Here is a 20,841-nt window from a genome sequence, read left to right as displayed (position 1 = left end):
ATTGTTTGAAAGTGTTGATTGTTCTGACGATCCTGCGAGTTGTAATTATTTTTATTGCAAGGATCATTTTTATGTAAGAAAGATTCAAATTTAACTTATTTTCATATTTTATAGCAATTAAGTTTATTATGCTTTTAATTTTTAACGTGATTATGTAATAATGTGAGAACTTAACCTATAAAATGTTTATTCACTTTAATTGATACATATCTAATAAATAAAAACTGTATTATAACAGCACACGCTGCGTTGCCGTTAACGATAACCTCGTGATCATCAAGCAGATGCTTGCAATTTTTGCAATTTTCAATTAAATATTTAGGTTTTATTTTTTCATCCTATCGAAAAATTACTATAAAAAGACTGAAGACTGTGTTTTCTATTTAATTCATATCTTGTGTTGATTTTGGGATACTCTAAATTTCCAGAAATGAAAAGAATATAAATGTGAAAATTTGTAGTTAAAAAATGTGTTCTATAAAATTTCATGAGATCAGCAAGCTTTTGTAGAACTAGATTTAAGGAGAGAGCATTTGTGATTAGTTGATAAAATTAAATTTTGATTTATTAGATTGATAAACGTGTGAATGGTTGCATATTCAATTAGTTTGTTTTTCAGAAAATATTGTAATCCAAACATTATATTTTTAGTCAGTATTCAAATTTATAGTTCTACATAAAATTATTGTGTATACAAGTTATCCAAATATCAAAATGGCTTAAAAAGAAGAGTGTTGTTGTCAAAATCAACTATGAAGTCATGTTTGTAAATTGGGACATGTTATTATTATATACGAAAAATCGCTATTGGAAATACTAATCAACAGCACGAGCATTGTTCAAAATTTCACACCATAAAAAGTTGGTAAGTGAACATTTTATTTTCAGTCATCATTTATTCGTGGATGTCCATATTTCCTATGGAAGATATATTTGGGAGAGGATATTTGAGCAGATATAAAAATATGATTTTTCCAATATAAATTTCGACATTAAAACTGAATATTGTTGGTACTTTTTTCGGTTTTGATACCAAATGAAGTATCCCTAAGCGGCGTTATTGATTATGAATGTTTACGCAGTCTTCTCTATATAGTAAATGTAGACGGTACTGTCTACTACTACCACTACACTAACACTAACAATTACTCTGCCTAACACGCGTTTTGATTACGAAGTTATTTTTTCCAGAGGTCAATTGTAAGTGTTCGTGTATGTGAATATCATCAGTGCTTCCAGACATACCAATTTAGCAGTACAAAAGAGAACCAGTTGAGAACAACTTTGAGTCGATGATAGATAACGTCACACCTTAGATACATGATTGAATTGGATAAATAAATAGAAAAATATCCAAATATACTTACTCCAGTGTCTCTGGAATTCAACAAAGGAGTTTCGGAGCTAACTGATCCATCGTCCCGTACCGATCTTGGCATGTAGGGCGGTAGATGTGGATGATGTAAAGTTTGAAATGACGAAGGCCGGGGTGTGGCCATGGCTTGTAATGTATGTGTCGGCATCCGCTTTACATCGATTTGGGCGTACACTGTTGGTTCTTGTCTTCTGATAACTGACATAGGGATACACTGTTGATTGTAGATCACTTGCGGCATCTGTTGGTTTGCGATAGATAATTCAGCATATGTTATTTCGTCGTTCTGAAAACAGTTAGGCTACCCTGTTTTGTTGTGTTAGATTTGGGAGGTGTGTAGGAGAAAGGTATGTTACATCAAAAACAGTTAATAGCTACTAGGCATTTGAAAAGACGAGTTATGTAGTTTTAGTTGTGAATATTTTTATACCAGCCCAAGCAACCACATGTCATCAAGTAACTATTGACCTTTTTCCTTATTACGTAAACATCTTTTATCTTAAATTATCACATAATCTAGGTATGACTAAGAGGATATTAACAAGTTTCAACAGTTTTCACTCTTGTCTATTCAATGAAAATGACGATTCGATGGAACAATATTATTTATTGTCGTCATGTTGAAAGGTACGCCATAATTAAACCATAATCAGCCCATCATCAGCTACAATTTTTGTGACCGGTAGTGGCGAGGGTGGTGGCATCACAGCTATAAAAAAATTAGGAGGGTGGAAATCAACCGCTGTTGGTAAAGCTTACATCGAATATAACCTAAACATCAAGTTATAACGAGAAAAAAAAATTGTGGAAGTTGTTAAAAAGAATAACTGTACAAAGTATGTACCACAGAAAGTACTACTTATAATATTTCGAATGAAAGAAATCCACCTATAACTTTCAATACTGTACTATGAGGATTGCAGCTTAAGTTTTAAGTTATGGCAGCACTGATATCAAATGTCAAATCTGACATTGCCATCATAAAGTTTGACATTTTTAATGGTGAACATACTCAGAACGGGTTGTGATACGAGTGCTACTTAAGTTGTTTACAGATACTTGAAACATTCAGCTTGGTCAAAAAATGGAATTAAACCAGAAAATTTTCATACGATGATTTTCTATGACTTTCGACGTGGATTAAACCAACAGCAGTTTCCTTTGATTTTTGGTGATGAAACACTATCAGGAGTCGTCCAAAATCGGTTGTTGTGCCAGAAAACATCGATGCTGTGCGTAAACTGATATTGCAGGATCGTCATGTAACATACCGTGAGATTGAGGTATATTTGGGCATTAATTCCACTCGCATATATTCAATACTAAATGAATATATCCTAAAAATCAAAGGCAACTTCTGATAATTATTAAACAATATCAAAATCCTCTCACATTACCACTGGAATGCCCTTGAAAATTCTCTTCTCAAAATGTACACAACCTCTAGTTTGCTCAAAATTAGATGGCGATTGCCACATATATATCTTTGTTCTCAAATCAGACCACGATCTTTGAAACTCGATCTTTGAAACTCGGTGAGTAATACAGCTCTACCTCTACATGTTTAGATGTTTTTCGATCTAAGCCAATAGAAAGCCTGAACTGTGAAGTTAATGAGCCCCAGCTTTGAATTTGACGACAGTCCATAGATCTATCACAAAAAAGCCCTCTTCCTATTCCCACTATCCCACCATGGACTATTGTCCTTCCAAAATCAATACATCCCTTACGAGATACATCAAATACGCAACCTCCAAACAAGAAACAGAAAATGTCTTCTAAGAAATAATAACTAGTATGATAATTTTATATACGTATGCTTCAAAGAATGAAATAGGAGTCGGCTGAGCAGTTACAACGTTGCAAATTCCAATTCAATAATTTCTAATTCCACCAACCTGCATAGTTCACCCAGGTGAACATTTCAGCATTCTACAAGCCATCAATTTCATCACATCTCCTTATAAGCAGGTTGCAATATGTACAGACCGACTGGTTTTAATTTCATATTTTCACCAATCAATACTTAACTTTTACCAACCCCTCACATTCCAAAAAATAGCAGTTACTATCATCTGGTTACCTTCCCACATCGGCATAGTAGGTAAGGAGCTAGCAGACCAACAGGAAACATGTGTTTCCTGTTACCTGCGAAGTTACTAAGTAACTCTCTCCAGACGAGACTTAACCATTGTAAGAAGGATAAGAATCGGTCACTCAAGACTCATCTAATGTCTTCTGTTAGAGCTGCTATAAAAATTCATTCACCGTATTTTTCTTTTACACCTCATATATCTTATTGTTCATCTGAGAGGATCCAATTTTTAGAGTGATAGTAGAGCTAAAATTTGAATATTCGTTAAGCTCTATTTGTTGGTATGGGCGTAATATATCACCTGTCATATGTCAATATGATAGCACGGAGATAGCAGAATTTAGTTTAGAGAAAACGGAATATTGGCATTCAGAAAGTATGTATTGGGATGAAGTAACGGAACTACGTAAAATTTATTTTAGTGAAAAGTAGATTAAACGTAAAAAAAGAGGCGTATAAAAAAAGGGATAAAAATAAAGTTACGTAGGTTAGTGATAATTAAGACGTTTGTTGTCGATTTGGTTGCTTGGCAGATGATAATAATTGAAAGTAAGGTCATCATATTAATTCTATTAGGTGATAAGTCAATTTCATCTCAACATATTTGGAATTCAATGTTCACTACATGTATACAACAAACTGATTTAGTTCTTCCATTCACAATTGCAGAAGTAGCTTCAAACAACTAACACGTATATACCCTTTAAAGATTATGTGTACGTGACAATTCAAAAATTGGTATTCCACTAATTGAAATTGTGAATCGTTTGGCTAAATGCAGTATATTGGTCGAGAAGGGTATCTTATTTTATAGTAGAAAATTTTTAAAGCCACAAGCAGTGGTATGTGTTTGGTAGATACTGAGCCGAGGAATATTATATTATGTTTTGTCCTGTTGTTTTTTTGTTGGAGAATTCGGTGTTTTTCGACTATATCAAGTGAGAATATTATCATGAGAGAGAGAGAGAGAGAGAGAGAGAGAGAGAGAAATACTTTATTGTCGACAAATTGTTTACTATTTTTAGACAAAAGCTTGTGAAAAACTGACAAACACACATAGAAATAACTAAATAAAGAAACAAATAAAATAAAATAGTCGTTTATAGAGTAGAAGGTACTTTCCAGTAAATATGGCCTCAGATTATTGCGAAATGTAGGAAAGGACTTCAAGGATTTAATTTCAATTGACAAGTGATTGTGCATTTTTTGCATTTTAAGTATTGAGCCCCCATCTAATTCTGAACGTGGAATAGGTAGATAAAGGTAGTGCTTCGCGTTCCCATGTGGAGAACTTTGCAATGAGCTGTCTAGAATTGGAGAAGTGTGCTTACGAATTAGGCAAACAGATTCAAAAATGAATAAGGAAGAATGAGTTAATATACAAATTCTACTACAAAAACTTGCACACACAAACCCAACTGTATAAGCCTTTAAAAAGTGAAGAGAAAGAAATACATGTAAGAAGAAACTTAAAAAATAATTACTCAAGTTCATAAGAAAGGAAAAAGAATGAAAAATACAAAAAATTAGCCTTTTCAAATTCAGGCTATTAACAAGAAGTGAAATTAGGCGATTTTCAGTATGGAACAACAGTTGACTATGAATTCAATAATTGGAAAAAGTTATGAATATAGAATTGAGCAGAATATATTATTTATCCACTTTAAATAGGCGTCTGACAGAATGAACAAGAAACACTTAAAGGTCTAACAAATATTGGGGAAGCGAATACAACCCTGTTAAATATGCTTCAGATAGAATTATTAGAGCTACTAGTTTAAAATAATAACAAAACGGAAAAAAAGATAAACGAGGAAAAATTAGAGCAATGTTTGTATCCCGAGAGTTCACGAAAATTGAAACAAAAGAAAACGAGTATCACATAGTAAGTATTTAGGTCTCTTCATAAGAAAAGATAATGACAGGACTTTAGAATACAATCACAATATTGAACAAATGAGTACGGATCACTAAACTGACATGAAATAAAGCAGGATTGCGACAGAGGATGTTGGATAGAAAAATTAGTAGGAACATTTACGGTCTAGTTAAAGCAGATTAATGGGAATTTAATTAATGATGAAATTTTAAAGGAAAATAGAGAAAAAGTTATAGCGAGATTCATAAAAGTACGCAAAACGGAATAGTATTGACACTTTTATAGAAGAAGTGAAGAGAAAACAGTGAGAAAAAAATTGAGTGAAAACCAGTTGTAGACAAAACAACGAGAAGACATGAAAACCAGAAGACAAGAAAAAATAGATAGTTACCAGCTTCGGGTATGACTACAATTTTTTTGGAAATGTACTGTAATGTATAAATATAGAGTTGATAATCTCGTCTCGGCTGCTCAAGCGAAAAGCATCTGTGATTGTGAATGGAAAAAACTATAAAATGTAAATACCGTTAGATTATAATCTGTCTCGCGAGATTGTGAACTGCCGAAATATTGTGAGCCGTAACATATTGCTTACATTTTAAAGCATAATTTTTTGGTAGATTGTAATCAATCGATGTGAAACTGTTAAAAGACAATCTTACAATTGTCAAATTGTCAACTGTCCAAATGCTGTCCCTGATTGGTCGGCCTTACAGTAGACCGTTCTGTGTCCATAGAGCGAGGAATGAAATAGGTGTCAGTCAAATAAAAATAAATGCACTTTATGAATTGTGACATCAAGTATTTGTTTATTATTTTGTAGGTAATCAATAATTCTAACATCACAAGGTATCAAAACAGAAACGTAACAATATTTTAAACACAAATTAAATTTGAGAAAATAATGAAATTTTCTGTTAGAAAGCTTTTCTTTGATAGACATGTTTTACGCAAATTTGGAAATATTGAAACCGCACATAATGGCACAACATATTTATCTTCCAACCTAACCTAACAATTTCTTATAACTGATTCTAAAGTTATGAGTTCTTTAAAAACGACAACAAATCAATTAACAAACAGTGGCAGCGCGGGGCATATGCCGTTAAACCAATCAGCGCACGAGGTGCGTTCCGTTTCACAATTTGACGGTAGATTTCTCGCGGGATAAATTATAACCTATATAACGTTATTTACAATTTTACGGTGACATGTATATTGTAATTCACAGACATTTCCAGAACCTACAATAAATTTCATTCATAGTTTTCTATTCTACATCAAAATGTAATGTTTCGAAATTTGTTTAAAGTTGTTTTTATGTGAATTTTTTTGTATAAGCAAAAAGTTGATAGGTGTAAACCTATTCATGTTGATGTTATCATCACGTTGATCTTTATCGTCTTTTCAAAACATCAATTTTCTAGATCCCTTTTGTTCTTATCTAATATATTCCAACAGTGCCGGCTTCAGAGAGCAGTTTCATAAATAAATCATGAGAATACATTTCGTTGCTTTTCAAATTATGTATTTATTTATTAAATGTAAATCGAAGACCTCTATATAAATATATTTCTGTTTTGATTAGAAAAATATAACGGTCGATGATGGAAACTTTAAAGATGAAAAGAATTTTTAAATGGTTGAGCAAATATTAAACCTTTTAAGTACTTTACATTTTTTTAGTTTTCAACTAGCAGTAGATAAGAAGTGAAAAGAAAACATACAGATATTTAAGGAACCGAATTTTCAAACATTCCTCGAATAGATAAACTGACATAAATGAATTGAGTGGTTGATACTAAGACCCACCATTTTTATTAAATCATCGCAAGTATTTGCCTATGCAGTCCTAGAACCTTAAGAAGAGCAAAAGAAACTTTTGTGGATTTTGAGAACGCGGCAAAGAATATTAGATTATCAATTAATTCTAATAAGACAAAGTTCCTAGTTAATTTTGGGCAGCCAAGGGGCTGTTGAGCACATAGGCCTGTCGTGGCCTACTTGACGTTACCAAAGGCCGATATTCTTTAAGAAGCCGATCAGGCACTTTGGCTTGAACCCTTGTCATTAGGAAATTTGTGAGGCTTGCCTAAGTCTTTAAGCCGCGCTCGTATGAGTGCAAAGACAAAGTTCATGGCTGCCATGGAAAAGCGCAGGGCTAAAAATGCGGTTCAATATATTACAATTGGGAAATATAACATTGAAGCGGTGGATTAGTTCCTATAACTCGGAGCCTCGATAAACCCTAGTGTTAACGTTAGTAAACAGATAAAAAGGCGTATATGCTTGATGTTATTTTGGACTATCACAATACTTACATACCAGTTTCAATCTGCGGAAACTAAGACCCTAACAAAATTCGATGAGACGTTACTGTCGACCGTCGAGAGAAAGATACTGAGACAAATTTACTAACCTAACCAATAAAATAACGTCTGTGAACGTAGACCTTTGAGATGTACAACATATACAGAGGATCAGAAAATAGAGACTTGATAACAATAGTCAAGATTGGCAAACTTAAATGGGCAGGACATGTATCCGCAACAGCTTGCCCATGTAAAAAAAACACTAAGACCATACCAACGCACAGTAGAGACAGAAAGAGGCCAAGATAGAGAGACGGGGTCTTTGAATATGGTACAAAGATTGGATGGTCCTTACGAGAGACCGGTAAGGATGGCGTTAGATAGTAGCGCTAGTGACGATGACTTAGTTAATGAAATTGAATAAAACACATTCATTGTTGGTTTTCACAACATCTTTCAGCGATTACTTGGTTACTTTAGTTTTGTCGCGACTTCTAGTTTCTTATTTCTAACAACATCATAATATAATCATTTTCCAGTAGAGCTTTTATAAACTTTCTCTATTTTCATTCAACAAAATGTATGTGTAACTTATAGCTTTATTCATATATAAAAAACATCACACATATATTAGCATTATTTTTTAAGGAATTTATAGTGTTTTGAATTTAAGATGTAAACACCTCAATATGTTCATTATTTCAACAAAATTTTTGAGAATCATGGTCTTCACAATCCATAAACCAATGATTATTATCTGTGGCCCAGTATCTACACTTTTGAGACTACACAATCCCATTATTAGATGTCTTTTTCTTAAGTGCGAATACTCTGATACTCCGTTTATTATAGTATATTTTTAAAATTCCCAAAAATTGTCGGAGTGTTCATTTTTTAACTGCTCAACTAGTGAATCACTTCTGTTACAAATTTATGTACAACTATTTTAAACTTCCGGAGTACTCTACATTATTTATTCGAGACAAACTTCTTCTTTTCGTTTTGTTCTCTTAGTCTCTTCTTTTGCTTCTACATTTTGTCAAGTCAAGTTAATAGCATGCAGCAGGCAGGATAATATTTTTAGGCTTAAGTTTCAGTAATTACTATTTGTGAAAATTCGGTTTTCTATCGGCAGAGGTTTTAACTATAGTACATTTCCAATAAGCTTTATGTTAGATATCTGAATTACAATAATATTTATATATGTAGTTAATTTATATTGAATTGTTGAATTTCCTTAAGCCGGCACTGTATTTCACAAACAAACAACTTACCATTTTGGCACTGTAACCTTCATAAGAGCCGTTGTTTTTGAGCTGACTGTTTGGACTCTGCATTCTATTGTAAACTCTCATCGTAGTATTATTTAACCTTTCGAATGCTCTTTCCTCGTCTTGATATTCATCTTCTGCGTTGTTCTGGGGAATAATATCGGGATTTTTCTCTTCTAAACTGTCTACGCTGTCGTTGAGATCCTACAATAAGCCGAAAATATATTTGTGCTAATGTTACTACAATAGATTATCTGATTAATTGTTTCGAATTATTTTTTATTAGATAATAAGTATGGTATATCGATGAATTAATCAGGAGATCTATTGTATTATCAATAAAAATCAATATTGAATTTCAAATTTTCAAAACAGCGACAAAAACATGCTAGTAAACAAGTTTAGAACTGCAACAAAGATCGCAGATGAAGTCATTTTCCCCATTTTACAAGATTAAGTAATGATAAAATAATTTATCATAATTCTGCTCTAATACACCGGAGATTTTCTCAGGCTCCTAACAATTCTGGAAGTCATTGACTGGAGCTTCCCACATCATATGTTCTCAATTGTTTCAAAATGTGTTCCTCTTTCGGTCGTTGGGCGGTGAATCTGGCAAATAGGTGGTTTTGGCTAGCATTTTTCTGAAATTTAAGAATTGCAGCACACTCAGCTCATAGTAGCAGGGATCATTTTTATTTGAAAGTATCCTATCTAGACGCACATTGTTTTTTAATTCTTTTCAACACCTATGAAGATTTTGATCATAGAACACTTGCTTCACTGTCTGTCAAGGTAGATCGAACTACTTATGAGTTAAACGGCGACTGTCAAATGGTAGATAAGCATCGTTTTCACTTTCGACTTGCGCAAGCGAGTTTTTTTGATTTTGGATCATTTGGTAATAGCGATTGTGAATTCAGGCGATTCGTTTCGGTGTCTTACTGAAAAAACAAACTTTCGTCATCCATAATAATACCATCAAGCAACGTTAGGCTCATCCATAAGCAACGTAGGATCACGAAATCTTGAATTGAAATCAGTCTGACGGTATTGCGGTTGATAAGTAGTTCGTCTGCTATCATTCGAACTGCTTATAAGATCTTTTGTGCACCTAGACCGGTATCTCTGTCTGCGCTTCGTCTTCCATACTTTCACGGCTCTTTTTGAGCATTTTATGCCAATGAACCACTGTTTCAGGAATCATAGAATCATAAACAAACACATTTAGTACTTTACTGTAAGTTCTAGTCACAGAATCGTTCAATTTCGCACAAAATTTGATTCTCACTTGTTCTAGATTGTGTGAACCGTAGACGAATGCTGCAAATCGTACGAGTGGGAAATGAGTATTCCATTGGAATTATACACTATACTTTTTCTTTGGCTTTAATAGATAATAACGAAAGGATGTAATGAATAACATATTTGTGATTTCTATTTTTGTTGAGTCACCTTCACGCTTATGTCTATACTGATAGATTAAGATTTCAACAAACGGAGATCCAGTTGAACAGCAAAATTTCTTGTAACTTATCGTCTCTAGCAACGATAATTTATTCAGTAAAATAATTTAGGACTTGATTTCTAGACTCACCTTATTAAGGGGTTCCGTACTGGCCTTATCACTATTACCAGCTACACATCGACGTCCAGTTGTTGCTAATCCACCATCATCGTATTCTTTGTCATCGCGATCACCGCCGCCTCTTAATCGTATAACTACCACAATGATAATGGCTATTAGAATTAGTGCAGCAACAACGCCAATCAGTGCACCTAGAAGTGGAGTTATTTGGAAGAGTACCGGAGTTGATGCTGAAAAAAATTGTACAAATGATGAAAAAAATATTTTCAATTGAAAGAAAGCTATAATAATTATTTCAATTTATGTTTTTGTGGTTGAAAATGTAAATGCAATAACAAAGGAGAGTGACTGATTTACTATAATCGCAACTGCTGAAACGGAATTGCATGAAATATCTTTTGATGAATGATCACTCAGTTCCTTTACATCTAGAGTACTCGTAGAAGACAAAAACATCTAAATATTCTATTAAATACAAAAATTTTACATGTGTTCATGTTACAAAGAATGGAGTAACTATAGTCAAAGAAATTGAAATCGTGCCATTGAAACCGCAATAAAGGAAAGATCACTAATCCAATTGAAGAGATAATTCCAAACGAAAATACGGTGATGTTATTAAATAAAGTTCATTTGACATCTACTGAAACTAATAGCTACATTAAAACACCAGCAGGTACTTATTAACTAATAGGTCGTGAGCAGTACAACAAAAAAGGCTAAAAACTCAGAGAAGGAATAGAGAGGATATAACAGCTCAAGGAGAGTTTTTGATCAGGATAACATGATAACCCAAGCTTTTACTATCTTGTACCGTGGTGTCGTTCAACTTGAGAGTCAGACAAAAAAGAGCAAATTAAAGAAACTATAGGAATATTATAAGGTTTGATAACTAAGATAAATATAAATGAATGCATAAAGAGAAGATGAGAATCTGAAGGAAAACTGGTGAAAATGAAAGAAGACAGTTTCTCCTGAATCGAGGGAAGATTTGAATAAGAGAAATTCAATTCAATACCAGGAATTATACTCAAAATATTGAACTTCAAAGAAACATACAGATGTGGGAAAGAGGCATACCAGAGTTGCCGTCGTCATGGAATAATTTAAGAAATACGTAGACCCAGAAAATCTAAGAATAGATTCGAGAAACTTGATATTAAGACAGATATTGAAAACATCCGTGTTTTTCAACGAGATAAAATCAAACAGGCCTGAAAATACAAGATACATACTCAATAGAATTCTGGGAAAATAAGCGCCAAAGATTTACCGGACTGCTAGGGATACTAAAACTCGATATTAATTTAGATGAAGTTATTAACTAGTATGTAACTTTGGTTGTATTAACAAGTAAATAAGTCCAATAGAGGAGTAGAAGTAGATTAACAAATTAACAAAGCAAGCGTTATTGTCATAAATAACTCTGTACTCAGTAGATTAGGGCATTAGAGTTAGTTTACTTAAGTAGTTGATGTAAATAAAATAATACAGATCATAAAAAATGTCGCTAGGTATGAAAGTATTTGTTCATATAGGGAGTGTCCGTAATTTCCGAGCCGAAGGCCAAAGTTTTGTGCTCTAATCTGAACTTGTTTCCACTATTAAGATCATATTGGTATAACGTAGTGCAAATGGTAATATATAGTAGTTTGAGTTTCTTTTGATTTTACAAAAATATTAACATCGATAATTGCTAGATAAGATTTTTTTAATATGAAGTCATATCAAGGTAAATTATATATGTTCTCATGATCCTCCTATTAATAATCAAAATTGAATCCAAATTGGGAACATTTCAGGAGGCATTAAGATACTTTAATGTTCATTTAAATGATAAGTAATTTGGTAATTATGATGCAGGCCTGTTATATTGCGCTCACATCTCTTGGTACACGATTAGTATCAGTTTAATCTCTATGAGAGGTACCAGAATGTACATGTACAGTTTGTTGTAAAAAAAGAACTGGATTCAGAAAAAAGGTTATATTATTCGAGTTTGTACAAGTATTTAGTGGGTGGAAATAATGTACTATGCAAAAGAGACAACAAGAATGTCTTTGTGAAGGACAATTATTTCGGAATTATTTAATAGAGCTCACTATTAATGTCCAATAGAGCAGGTAGTTACCAATTTTACTGTTTTACTTAGTTCCCCAACTTAATTTTATTAGAATGAAAGCTTTTTTCTCCAGAACCTACAGTTCCAAGTCCAACAGAAACTGGGACAGAATAAGACCAAAGGTTGTTAAATCAACTGTGTTCTCTGATCAAACGTTAAATTGTAGTTTTCTTAGAAGGAAAATAATTGAATTAGGACGAGATTTATGATTTATTCGCATAATTTAGTTTTGAATTATAATGTATAATTCTTTCCAATATTTCCTCGTGGTACTTTGAGCTTTCTCCATATCAATAAATCCAAATAATGCATCTGTATCTCAGCGAACATCTTTTGTTTGATGGTAAATACGTGATCTTGTATACTTATACATTTGCGGGATCCACTTTGTGCATCATTTTGTGTAATTTCTACTTTATTATCTGCGATTTTTTCGTAAACTTTCATCGTAAACACAGTAAATTCATTCCTCTGTAGTTTTTACATTGCTTGCTATCTATTTACTTAAAAATGGATAGTAACAGTCTTTTGGTATATTTGCCGTATTTTAATCTTTTTCGCATATTTTTGTGAATAATTCTATACCTTTCTATCGCATAGCTATTAACATTTCAGGTGTTATTTTTTCGCATTCCGCAGCTTTTCATTTTTGGCTATGATCGCTTCTATAACTTCTTCCGTCGGCATCCTTTTTTCGTTTTCATCGTGGTCCTCTTTTTTACTTGTGTTAATAACTTCTTCAACTAGTCCATCGTCAACACCTGTTCCCATTAGCAGTTGCTATAAATACTATTTTCATCGTTCAATTATATCTCGTCTTACCTTCTTAAAAGATTTAATTTCTTTGTAAAACAATTTTTGGTTTCCTTTACTATCTATTTCCAGTTTGTTACCGTTTTCTTTGCATATATTCTACTTTTTTCTCTGCTTATTGTCTTTTTCATAGCTTTCTACTGTTCTGCTTGCCAGATTTCACTTTTATGCGTCTTTGTTCTTCGTAATTTCTTTCTTTATGTGGGACGTCCGCCATGTTGTCAATTTTTTGTTAGTAGTTGTTCTGCATATTTCATATACTTTTTTTGCTGCTTCGCTTATCGCTAAGTTGAAAACATTTCACGTTTCTTCCAAATTTCCCGAAAAGTGTAGCAACCGTCTTTCAAATTTTTAATAACTATTTTCGTAAGGCTCATAACAAACCTATGGGTGATTCCATTATAACTGTGATATTCAATGTCCTGTATTGTTTTTTTGTACTAGTCATTAATTAATAATCAATTAATAAAAATTTTGTGTTAATTGAATAATTCTTAAGATATTTAAACATTATTTTTATACAATATAACTTGCCACTTAAAGAAAACTTATACTACATCACTTGAATGTCAGTACCGTGTCATGTCCATTCCTAGAATTTACCGATAAATTATTAATTTTTTTTGTCGTAACAAATGATTTAAACTAATTACCTTATAAATTCTAATGTTTATGATCAAACTGAGGAAAATTGATGCACTTGTTGTTTAATATCTTAAGTTACCATGTCAGTACCGTGGATAAATGAGTCAGTACCGTGGAACTCAAAATCCGACATTTGTGTCTTGCTCGTGATACTTTGAAGTTGTAGTAAATTCCTCTTAGAGTTTTATTTTTACAGTAAAATAGATGAATAATATGCATAAAAAAGTTAGAAAAGTTAAATTTTAAAATCTTGAAATTTTGAATACAAAAAATCACAGTTAGAACGGAATCACCCCTATGCGTTTATCTCAGGGTAAACAGGCGTAAAAGGCAAACGAAGACACAACAGTTTCTAGTTTCGATTATAGAAGAATGATAAACACTTCAGATTCAACATAATAGAGGGTGCAAAATTTTGTGCCTTATAGATAAATAAAGTTCCAATTCAATAAATTGATGCCAATCTAAATAACAAAAATTTGAGGGTATGGTTAAAACATAATGCCATAGAAGATTTATATTCCATAAATATTATTTATGAAATCTGCAATAGTTAACGTAGAGCAGTTTTATTATTCAATTGCCTATCTAGTTTATGGTTGCAATATTAATCAAAGCTTGAAACAATAGCTAAACTATTAATGTTATTTTAAAATAGTGTTTTTTGATTTGCTAATAGTCTAGTTTGAATTTAATTTTATTCAGATTGAAACTTCATGATCGAATTTCATATCAATAAAAATTGGAACGCAAAAATTTACGGGCAATCAACACTGCAATAGTTTTCAATTATGATTTATTCAAGGTGAATAAATAAAAAAAAATAGCGAAGTTATGAGACATAGATAATCCCGAAAAGTGTCTAATATTTTCCTTTCCAGAGGAATACAAGAAATCACACAGAGCTGGATCCAAAGGGATAAAGGGATAAACATGCCCCTGACATCCAACTCAAAGGGCAACACACTTTCTATTTCTATGTTTTTTTTGAGCGTTCAATCTCTATTTCACTACTGCTTACTAGGTACGAACTTCTTGATTAAAATTTTGGAAAAAAATATTTTTTGGCCACGTAATCTCCTTTTAGCTCTATAAACTTTTCCCAGCAATGTTCAATAAGTTCGATAACCTTTTTATAATAGGAATCGTCAAGCTCCTCGAAAAATAACCATTAACTGTCGACATCACCTCTTCATTGTTGGAAAATCTTTGACCAACGATCCTTTGTTTCAAGTCTGGAAACAGAAAATAACCCAAGGAAGCTGAATCTGGCGAACAGGCGAATAGCCAAATGCGGCTGTTCTTGCTTGATTTTTCATTCAAACGTTGCAATAAGTTTGTATAGAACTCACCGTTGATAGTTTTTTCTTTTTCAAGATAGTCAATGAAAATTATTCCACTCAGAGTAGAATCTAGTTAAGTTTTTGTATTGGTTGGGCTAATGCCTTTCGAATAAAAGTATTCTATTCAATAATGATGATCAATTTTTTCCATGTTTACAAATTAACTGAAAGCTTTCACTATTAATGGCTGCCAAACAAATACGAAACAACGTGGCGTCTTAAAACTTGAAACATTTGCTGTATAAATTATGTACTTTCTACAGAGGTATTTTTCAAGAAACTACCGCCATCTTTAGGTCAGGCCGGGCACTTCTGCGACTATCCTTGTATAGTAAATATTGTGTATGTATGGCATCGATCAATATGTGCAGTGCTCTGGAAGGTTCATTATCTCGTAAAACTTCTAGAGTGATAAACCAGGTGCTTGAAGTTCATGATTTTGAAGTACAGAAAATGAAATCATACTATGCTATTGATCAAGACATTAAGAAAGTAATTCAGTGAAAAATAACTGGTGGCATATATAGAATGGAAGAGAACTTCCTAGTTCGATAAATATTTGTAATCTTGTAATATCAATATTGATAATTATTATTAAGAAGTCCAAAATACCAATAAACATAATAAACAACTCTCTATAACTACAACATATAATTAATACGTGAACAAAAACTCGCCAGTTTATGCAGATACAGATGAACATCTCAAAAAATGTGTAGAATTCATCTGAATTTAAAAATCTTTGAGTGAGAAATGATTACAACCCAGAAAAGCAGTTTCCTGTGCAAATATTTGAAAAAACTAAATTTTATGCCGGGTCGAGACTAAACAGACAAGAAGTGAACACGATTTTGATACGAACCAACGACAGCGCAAGAACGAATATTCTTCGTCCAATGTCGGAAGAATTAAATGCAACAGTTTTCGAATAAGACCCAACTTGAAATAGAAGAAATTCATTTCATGAATAAATTGTTAGTTTCATTAGGCAAATACAGTTTGACAGTCCATGTACTAACCATTTGGAAGTGAAATATTCAGCTAGCTCCGTGGTGTTTATATTCAATGTTAGACAAATCTCTTACAATTCATTAACTTTTTTATTATAATCCTAATTTTTCGAACCCCATGCATATGCTCTTTGTACAATTCTATCAATCTCCTTGAACATTCTGTGTTCCACTGTGTTTCGACATTGTACGTAAAGACCCTAGTGCTTCTTGACACAATAGAACTAAATTTGTGTGATTTTCCGCTGGTTTATTGGTCTCTTCTTTTATCAGTGCAGATCGTTCACACTGCACTGACAACTTGTAAATTATGCGTACCAAATATATGTATTTCTCTTGCCATTCTTTGTCTGTCTAGTTTGGACCCGGCATCACAAAAGACACACTATACTTCTGTCCAGATATTTGCTGAATTATCTCAAATATCTGTAACTGATGATCATTCTTCATCAGGACCCAAAATGGGTCTTGAATATTATCTTTCCTATGCAATCTATACAGTAAATTTCGTCTTTCATTTTAAAATACGTTTATTATTTGCAACCAACACTCGTTACATTAAGAATATTATTACTATCTCTACATCTACCTACTAAAAACCAATCGAAATATCTACAATCCAACACCAAACCGGAAAAGATTCCAGCATCTTACCACTTGCGTTCAATCTTGTTATTGCAGGAACGAATATAATACTAGCATCACTTGTCACGGATCTAGCATCCATAGTTCTAATAAACAAAAGTAAATCCTCGTGTATATCTCCCAAATTCCGGATGATTATCTCACGTGGATTTTGTGAGGTAGTAGTACCAATTAGTAATCGCGTATCAGCATCGTATACTTGCATTAAATAAATATCGGAAGGATGATATTTGTCGTCTGCTACTTGGCAAGCCACGTGGAGGAAATACTGTGTTTGGTAAATGATTGTACAATTTTCTGGTGGAAAAGGTTTGTCTAGTTGTGAAGTAGCTAAAAAGTAGAGTGAATATTTATTCTGCTTATTGATGAAGAAAAGTGATCTTAAACATGTTGTAGTAAAGTTGTTTTTAAAAGCAATACTTTGCAATTACTGTATTCCTTTTTTTATTATAGAAAACTGAAATTAGACTATATCAAATTCAATATGAAATTATGAAATTACAATTTGAAAAATGTATTCAAAATATGGACATATTAATGTATATATGTATAGGTACGACACAAAGGAACTATTGTGCCCCCTTTTCTTGCTGCGATACTGGGGAACCCAGTATTTACAGCAGATCCACTCCTTTTAGAAGCTTTAGAATGTGGGATGGCTTTAGTCGCCAGAGATTTCAATCTCATACATTCCGAAATGTAGTAATTCGAAGTTCTGTGGTGTTTAACACTTCGAGGGAATGTGGATAGAGGTTTCGTCTTCTGTGCGACAAAATCTGCACGAAGCATTATCTGCAAAGCCTAGGGTCTTCAGGTGTTTGTTGAGGTAACAGTGCCCCGATAGGACTCCTGTTAGTCTTCCTAGTTTGTTCTTAATCAGATTGATACATTCAACAGATCTTCTCTGATTATAGTTTCCCAGAAGAGTCTTTGCCTGTCTCGGCACCTGTAGGTTGTCCCAATAATCGGTTTTGCTCCTATTTACCTATCATACTAGTACAAGTCGTACTAACTAATTTGATAGCAGGATCTTTAGATCAAGTTATATCTTCAGTTTTTTATACCATCTGTTGCATGTTCACAATCATTTCAATCATTTATTTATATTTGTAAGACATTCAGTATCTAAAATTTGAATTAAGTATAAAGGATATCAATGATGTTCTTTAGGTGAAACCAAATTTTCATCAATTAAACTAGAGCTATGTTATACTAAAATCAAATATCGTGATAAACAGATATTGGAAGATACTAAAATCTTATTAAAAGGTTTGAAGTACCTCAGAGACAGAATCTGATTATTTTAAAATGATATTTGACTCATTTTACAAAAAACGTGATAATAATCGATTCAATGCAGAAGATATTTTAATCAGTGACATTTCTGGTAACAAAATTAAACAATCAATTGGTGAACCATCATCCGCACATTTCCGATGTACAAACTTTTCTTAAAAACGTTGTACAAGAAGTAAATTACAACAATACACAAAAGAGCAGCGGAAAATTTCGCTTTCTCAAATTAAATTAAATAAATTTTCAATACTTCATACAATTTTTCACGATTTAAGAAATTGACTAGCGTCCAGTTACTATATGAAATGCAAAGAATAGACTACACCCTTATATTTATACCTAACGCTAACAGGGTCGGATTAGGTACTGTCCAAACATCTTGGTTGGTGTTAGTTCATTTCGAGCCAAGAAATAGTGTGTATTATAAAGTTAGAGTCTTTTAAAATGTCTACCAAAGAGCGCTAATAATTGCCCGTTGAGACAAAAATGATAGCTGAAAGTATTCACTTGAAGTTAATTAGTTAATTGACCGATGCTATGAAAAATACTATCCTTTAAAAATACTTTAGCTTTAACGAGCATCCCTGAAAGTACAGTTTGGAAAATTGTGAGAAGACAATGGGTACCAAAGTTCATTGATTTCTTTCATGGAGGATTGAAACGTGGCAATATTTAAGGAATGTATGCAGAATAAAAAGTGCCGTTGATTGATGGTGATGATTCTTGGAAAATTCTCATTCTCCAACGGACAGTAATTTAGTCCTTATAGAGTTGATAAAGGTCATTGAAAGAGAAAATTTTTTTTATCAACTATTTGTTTGTTTTGAATAATTTTTGGTAAAATTCAAGCTTTTCGAGTAATTAGTTAATAAAGTTAAAATACATGTGTTTTTTCAGTTTCAATCGTTAATAATTTGGAGAGTATCAATTAAATAAAAATTTCGACCAAAATATTTTTATAATTATCATATCGATTTCCAAGTAAAATTGTTCTTTCCCCGGAAGAGGGTGCTTTTACCCCTAGTACAAAAGCACAGTCGACAGATCAGATTTTGAATTTTGCTGTATTTGAGGAATGATTCTATTCATCCATGCAAGACGTCTGAGGACAGACAGCGTATTTTCACCAAAGTTTCCTTTTAGCAACTAGGTCGACTTTGAAAATGAATAATTGAGAATCTATTTAATTCAACAACAATTTTATCAGTGATAAAATTTCTGATAACGTTATTTTGTTTAGTCTTTTCTATTCCACTACTACGTAGAAATTCAATTTCTGATTAAGCACGACGTTAAATATTCAATCTGAGACGCCATCAGTCCTTCACTTCTGATGATAATTACCAAAACATTTTGAATGGCCCTTGGGTCCATATTATAGAAACCAACAATTATAATCAGGGCCCGTTTCAGACCTACACAAAGCTGATATTCGTCCTCAATACACACAAAATATAATTAGGATAGTATATGTATACACGACATCATGGGCGTATAAAGACAAACGGGATATTATTCATGTAGTAATTACACCGACCTGATTTAACTGAGGATATATTGCATATTATTCAATAAATAAATAATGTTAACAAACAACTTGAATAGTTCTTGTGATTATAAGATATGTAAAAAACTATAGTTTCATTCTGATATGATTACTTTTCAAAATTTTTTATAAGGTAAACCCCAAAAAAGATAATCTACAAAAGTTTTAATACAAAAAGTCTTTTATATCGCCACGACTTTATCATGTTGTACGACGGGACAAAAATCATAACTCTGACTACTCCAAATGTAAAATAACAACAAAAAAATTGTTATCGATTACATATTCCAAGTGGTTTTCAAAGTTATGGTATCACGACTCGACTGCAGTATACATTATCTCTAAAATAGCCTATAAATTCATTCAAAGTTTAAGGGTGTGTTCCCCGTGTAAACCAGTCGATTTTTTGTTTTAGTTCGGGTTTTTGAGATGATAATACCATGTATAAAGTGTTCAGGTGTAAAATATTAATAATAAATGAAATATATTAATATATAAGTAGATAAACTTAAATATAAAACTATATAAAATATCATTCTCAAAGTACTATGCAATGCAATCAAAGTATTAAAATATAAATCAGCTATAACCAGTTGAACTAATTATTATTAGTTAAATTTGAGTTCTGAGGCTATGTCGCGCGGGTTTTCAACAAATCCCTATTTGCCGAAAAGTTATGGATCATTTTTGAATTGAATACTTTTTTAGTTTTTAATTTTCAATATATTTTATTCTGACATTGCTTGAATTAGAAGAATTTGGAGATCCATATCAGCAGAAATTATGTTGAGGTAAATAATCCTGTTTTGTTTGCAAAAAGGCGTTGTCGCTTGGAAAACAGTCTTTATGAGAAGTATTGACGATCGCAGATCGCAAAATATTGTATTTCCAAAGAGACAAG

General features: G+C 32.5%; 1 protein-coding gene across 2 annotated transcripts in view; it reads right to left on the bottom strand.

The window, feature by feature from the left end:
- Positions 1-20,841, bottom strand: part of LOC130891509 (protein turtle homolog A-like) — an 842,489-nt gene that overhangs the window by 3,292 nt on the left and 818,356 nt on the right. Inside the window, exons 12-14 of one of the 2 annotated variants that reach the window (XM_057796310.1) lie at positions 10,530-10,750; positions 8,936-9,136; positions 1,368-1,616 (exon numbers count right to left, since the gene is read on the bottom strand). In XM_057796310.1, coding sequence (XP_057652293.1) covers positions 1,368-1,616; positions 8,936-9,136; positions 10,530-10,750 — 671 coding nt within the window. Of the gene's footprint in view, positions 1-1,367; positions 1,662-8,935; positions 9,137-10,529; positions 10,751-20,841 lie in introns of both variants that reach the window. The other variant, XM_057796309.1, reaches the window with a different exon arrangement.

The sequence above is a fragment of the Diorhabda carinulata genome, chromosome 3 (assembly GCF_026250575.1).
Source record: "Diorhabda carinulata isolate Delta chromosome 3, icDioCari1.1, whole genome shotgun sequence".
Lineage (NCBI taxonomy): Eukaryota > Metazoa > Arthropoda > Insecta > Coleoptera > Chrysomelidae > Diorhabda > Diorhabda carinulata.
This window is presented reverse-complemented; position numbering and strand designations above follow the sequence as displayed.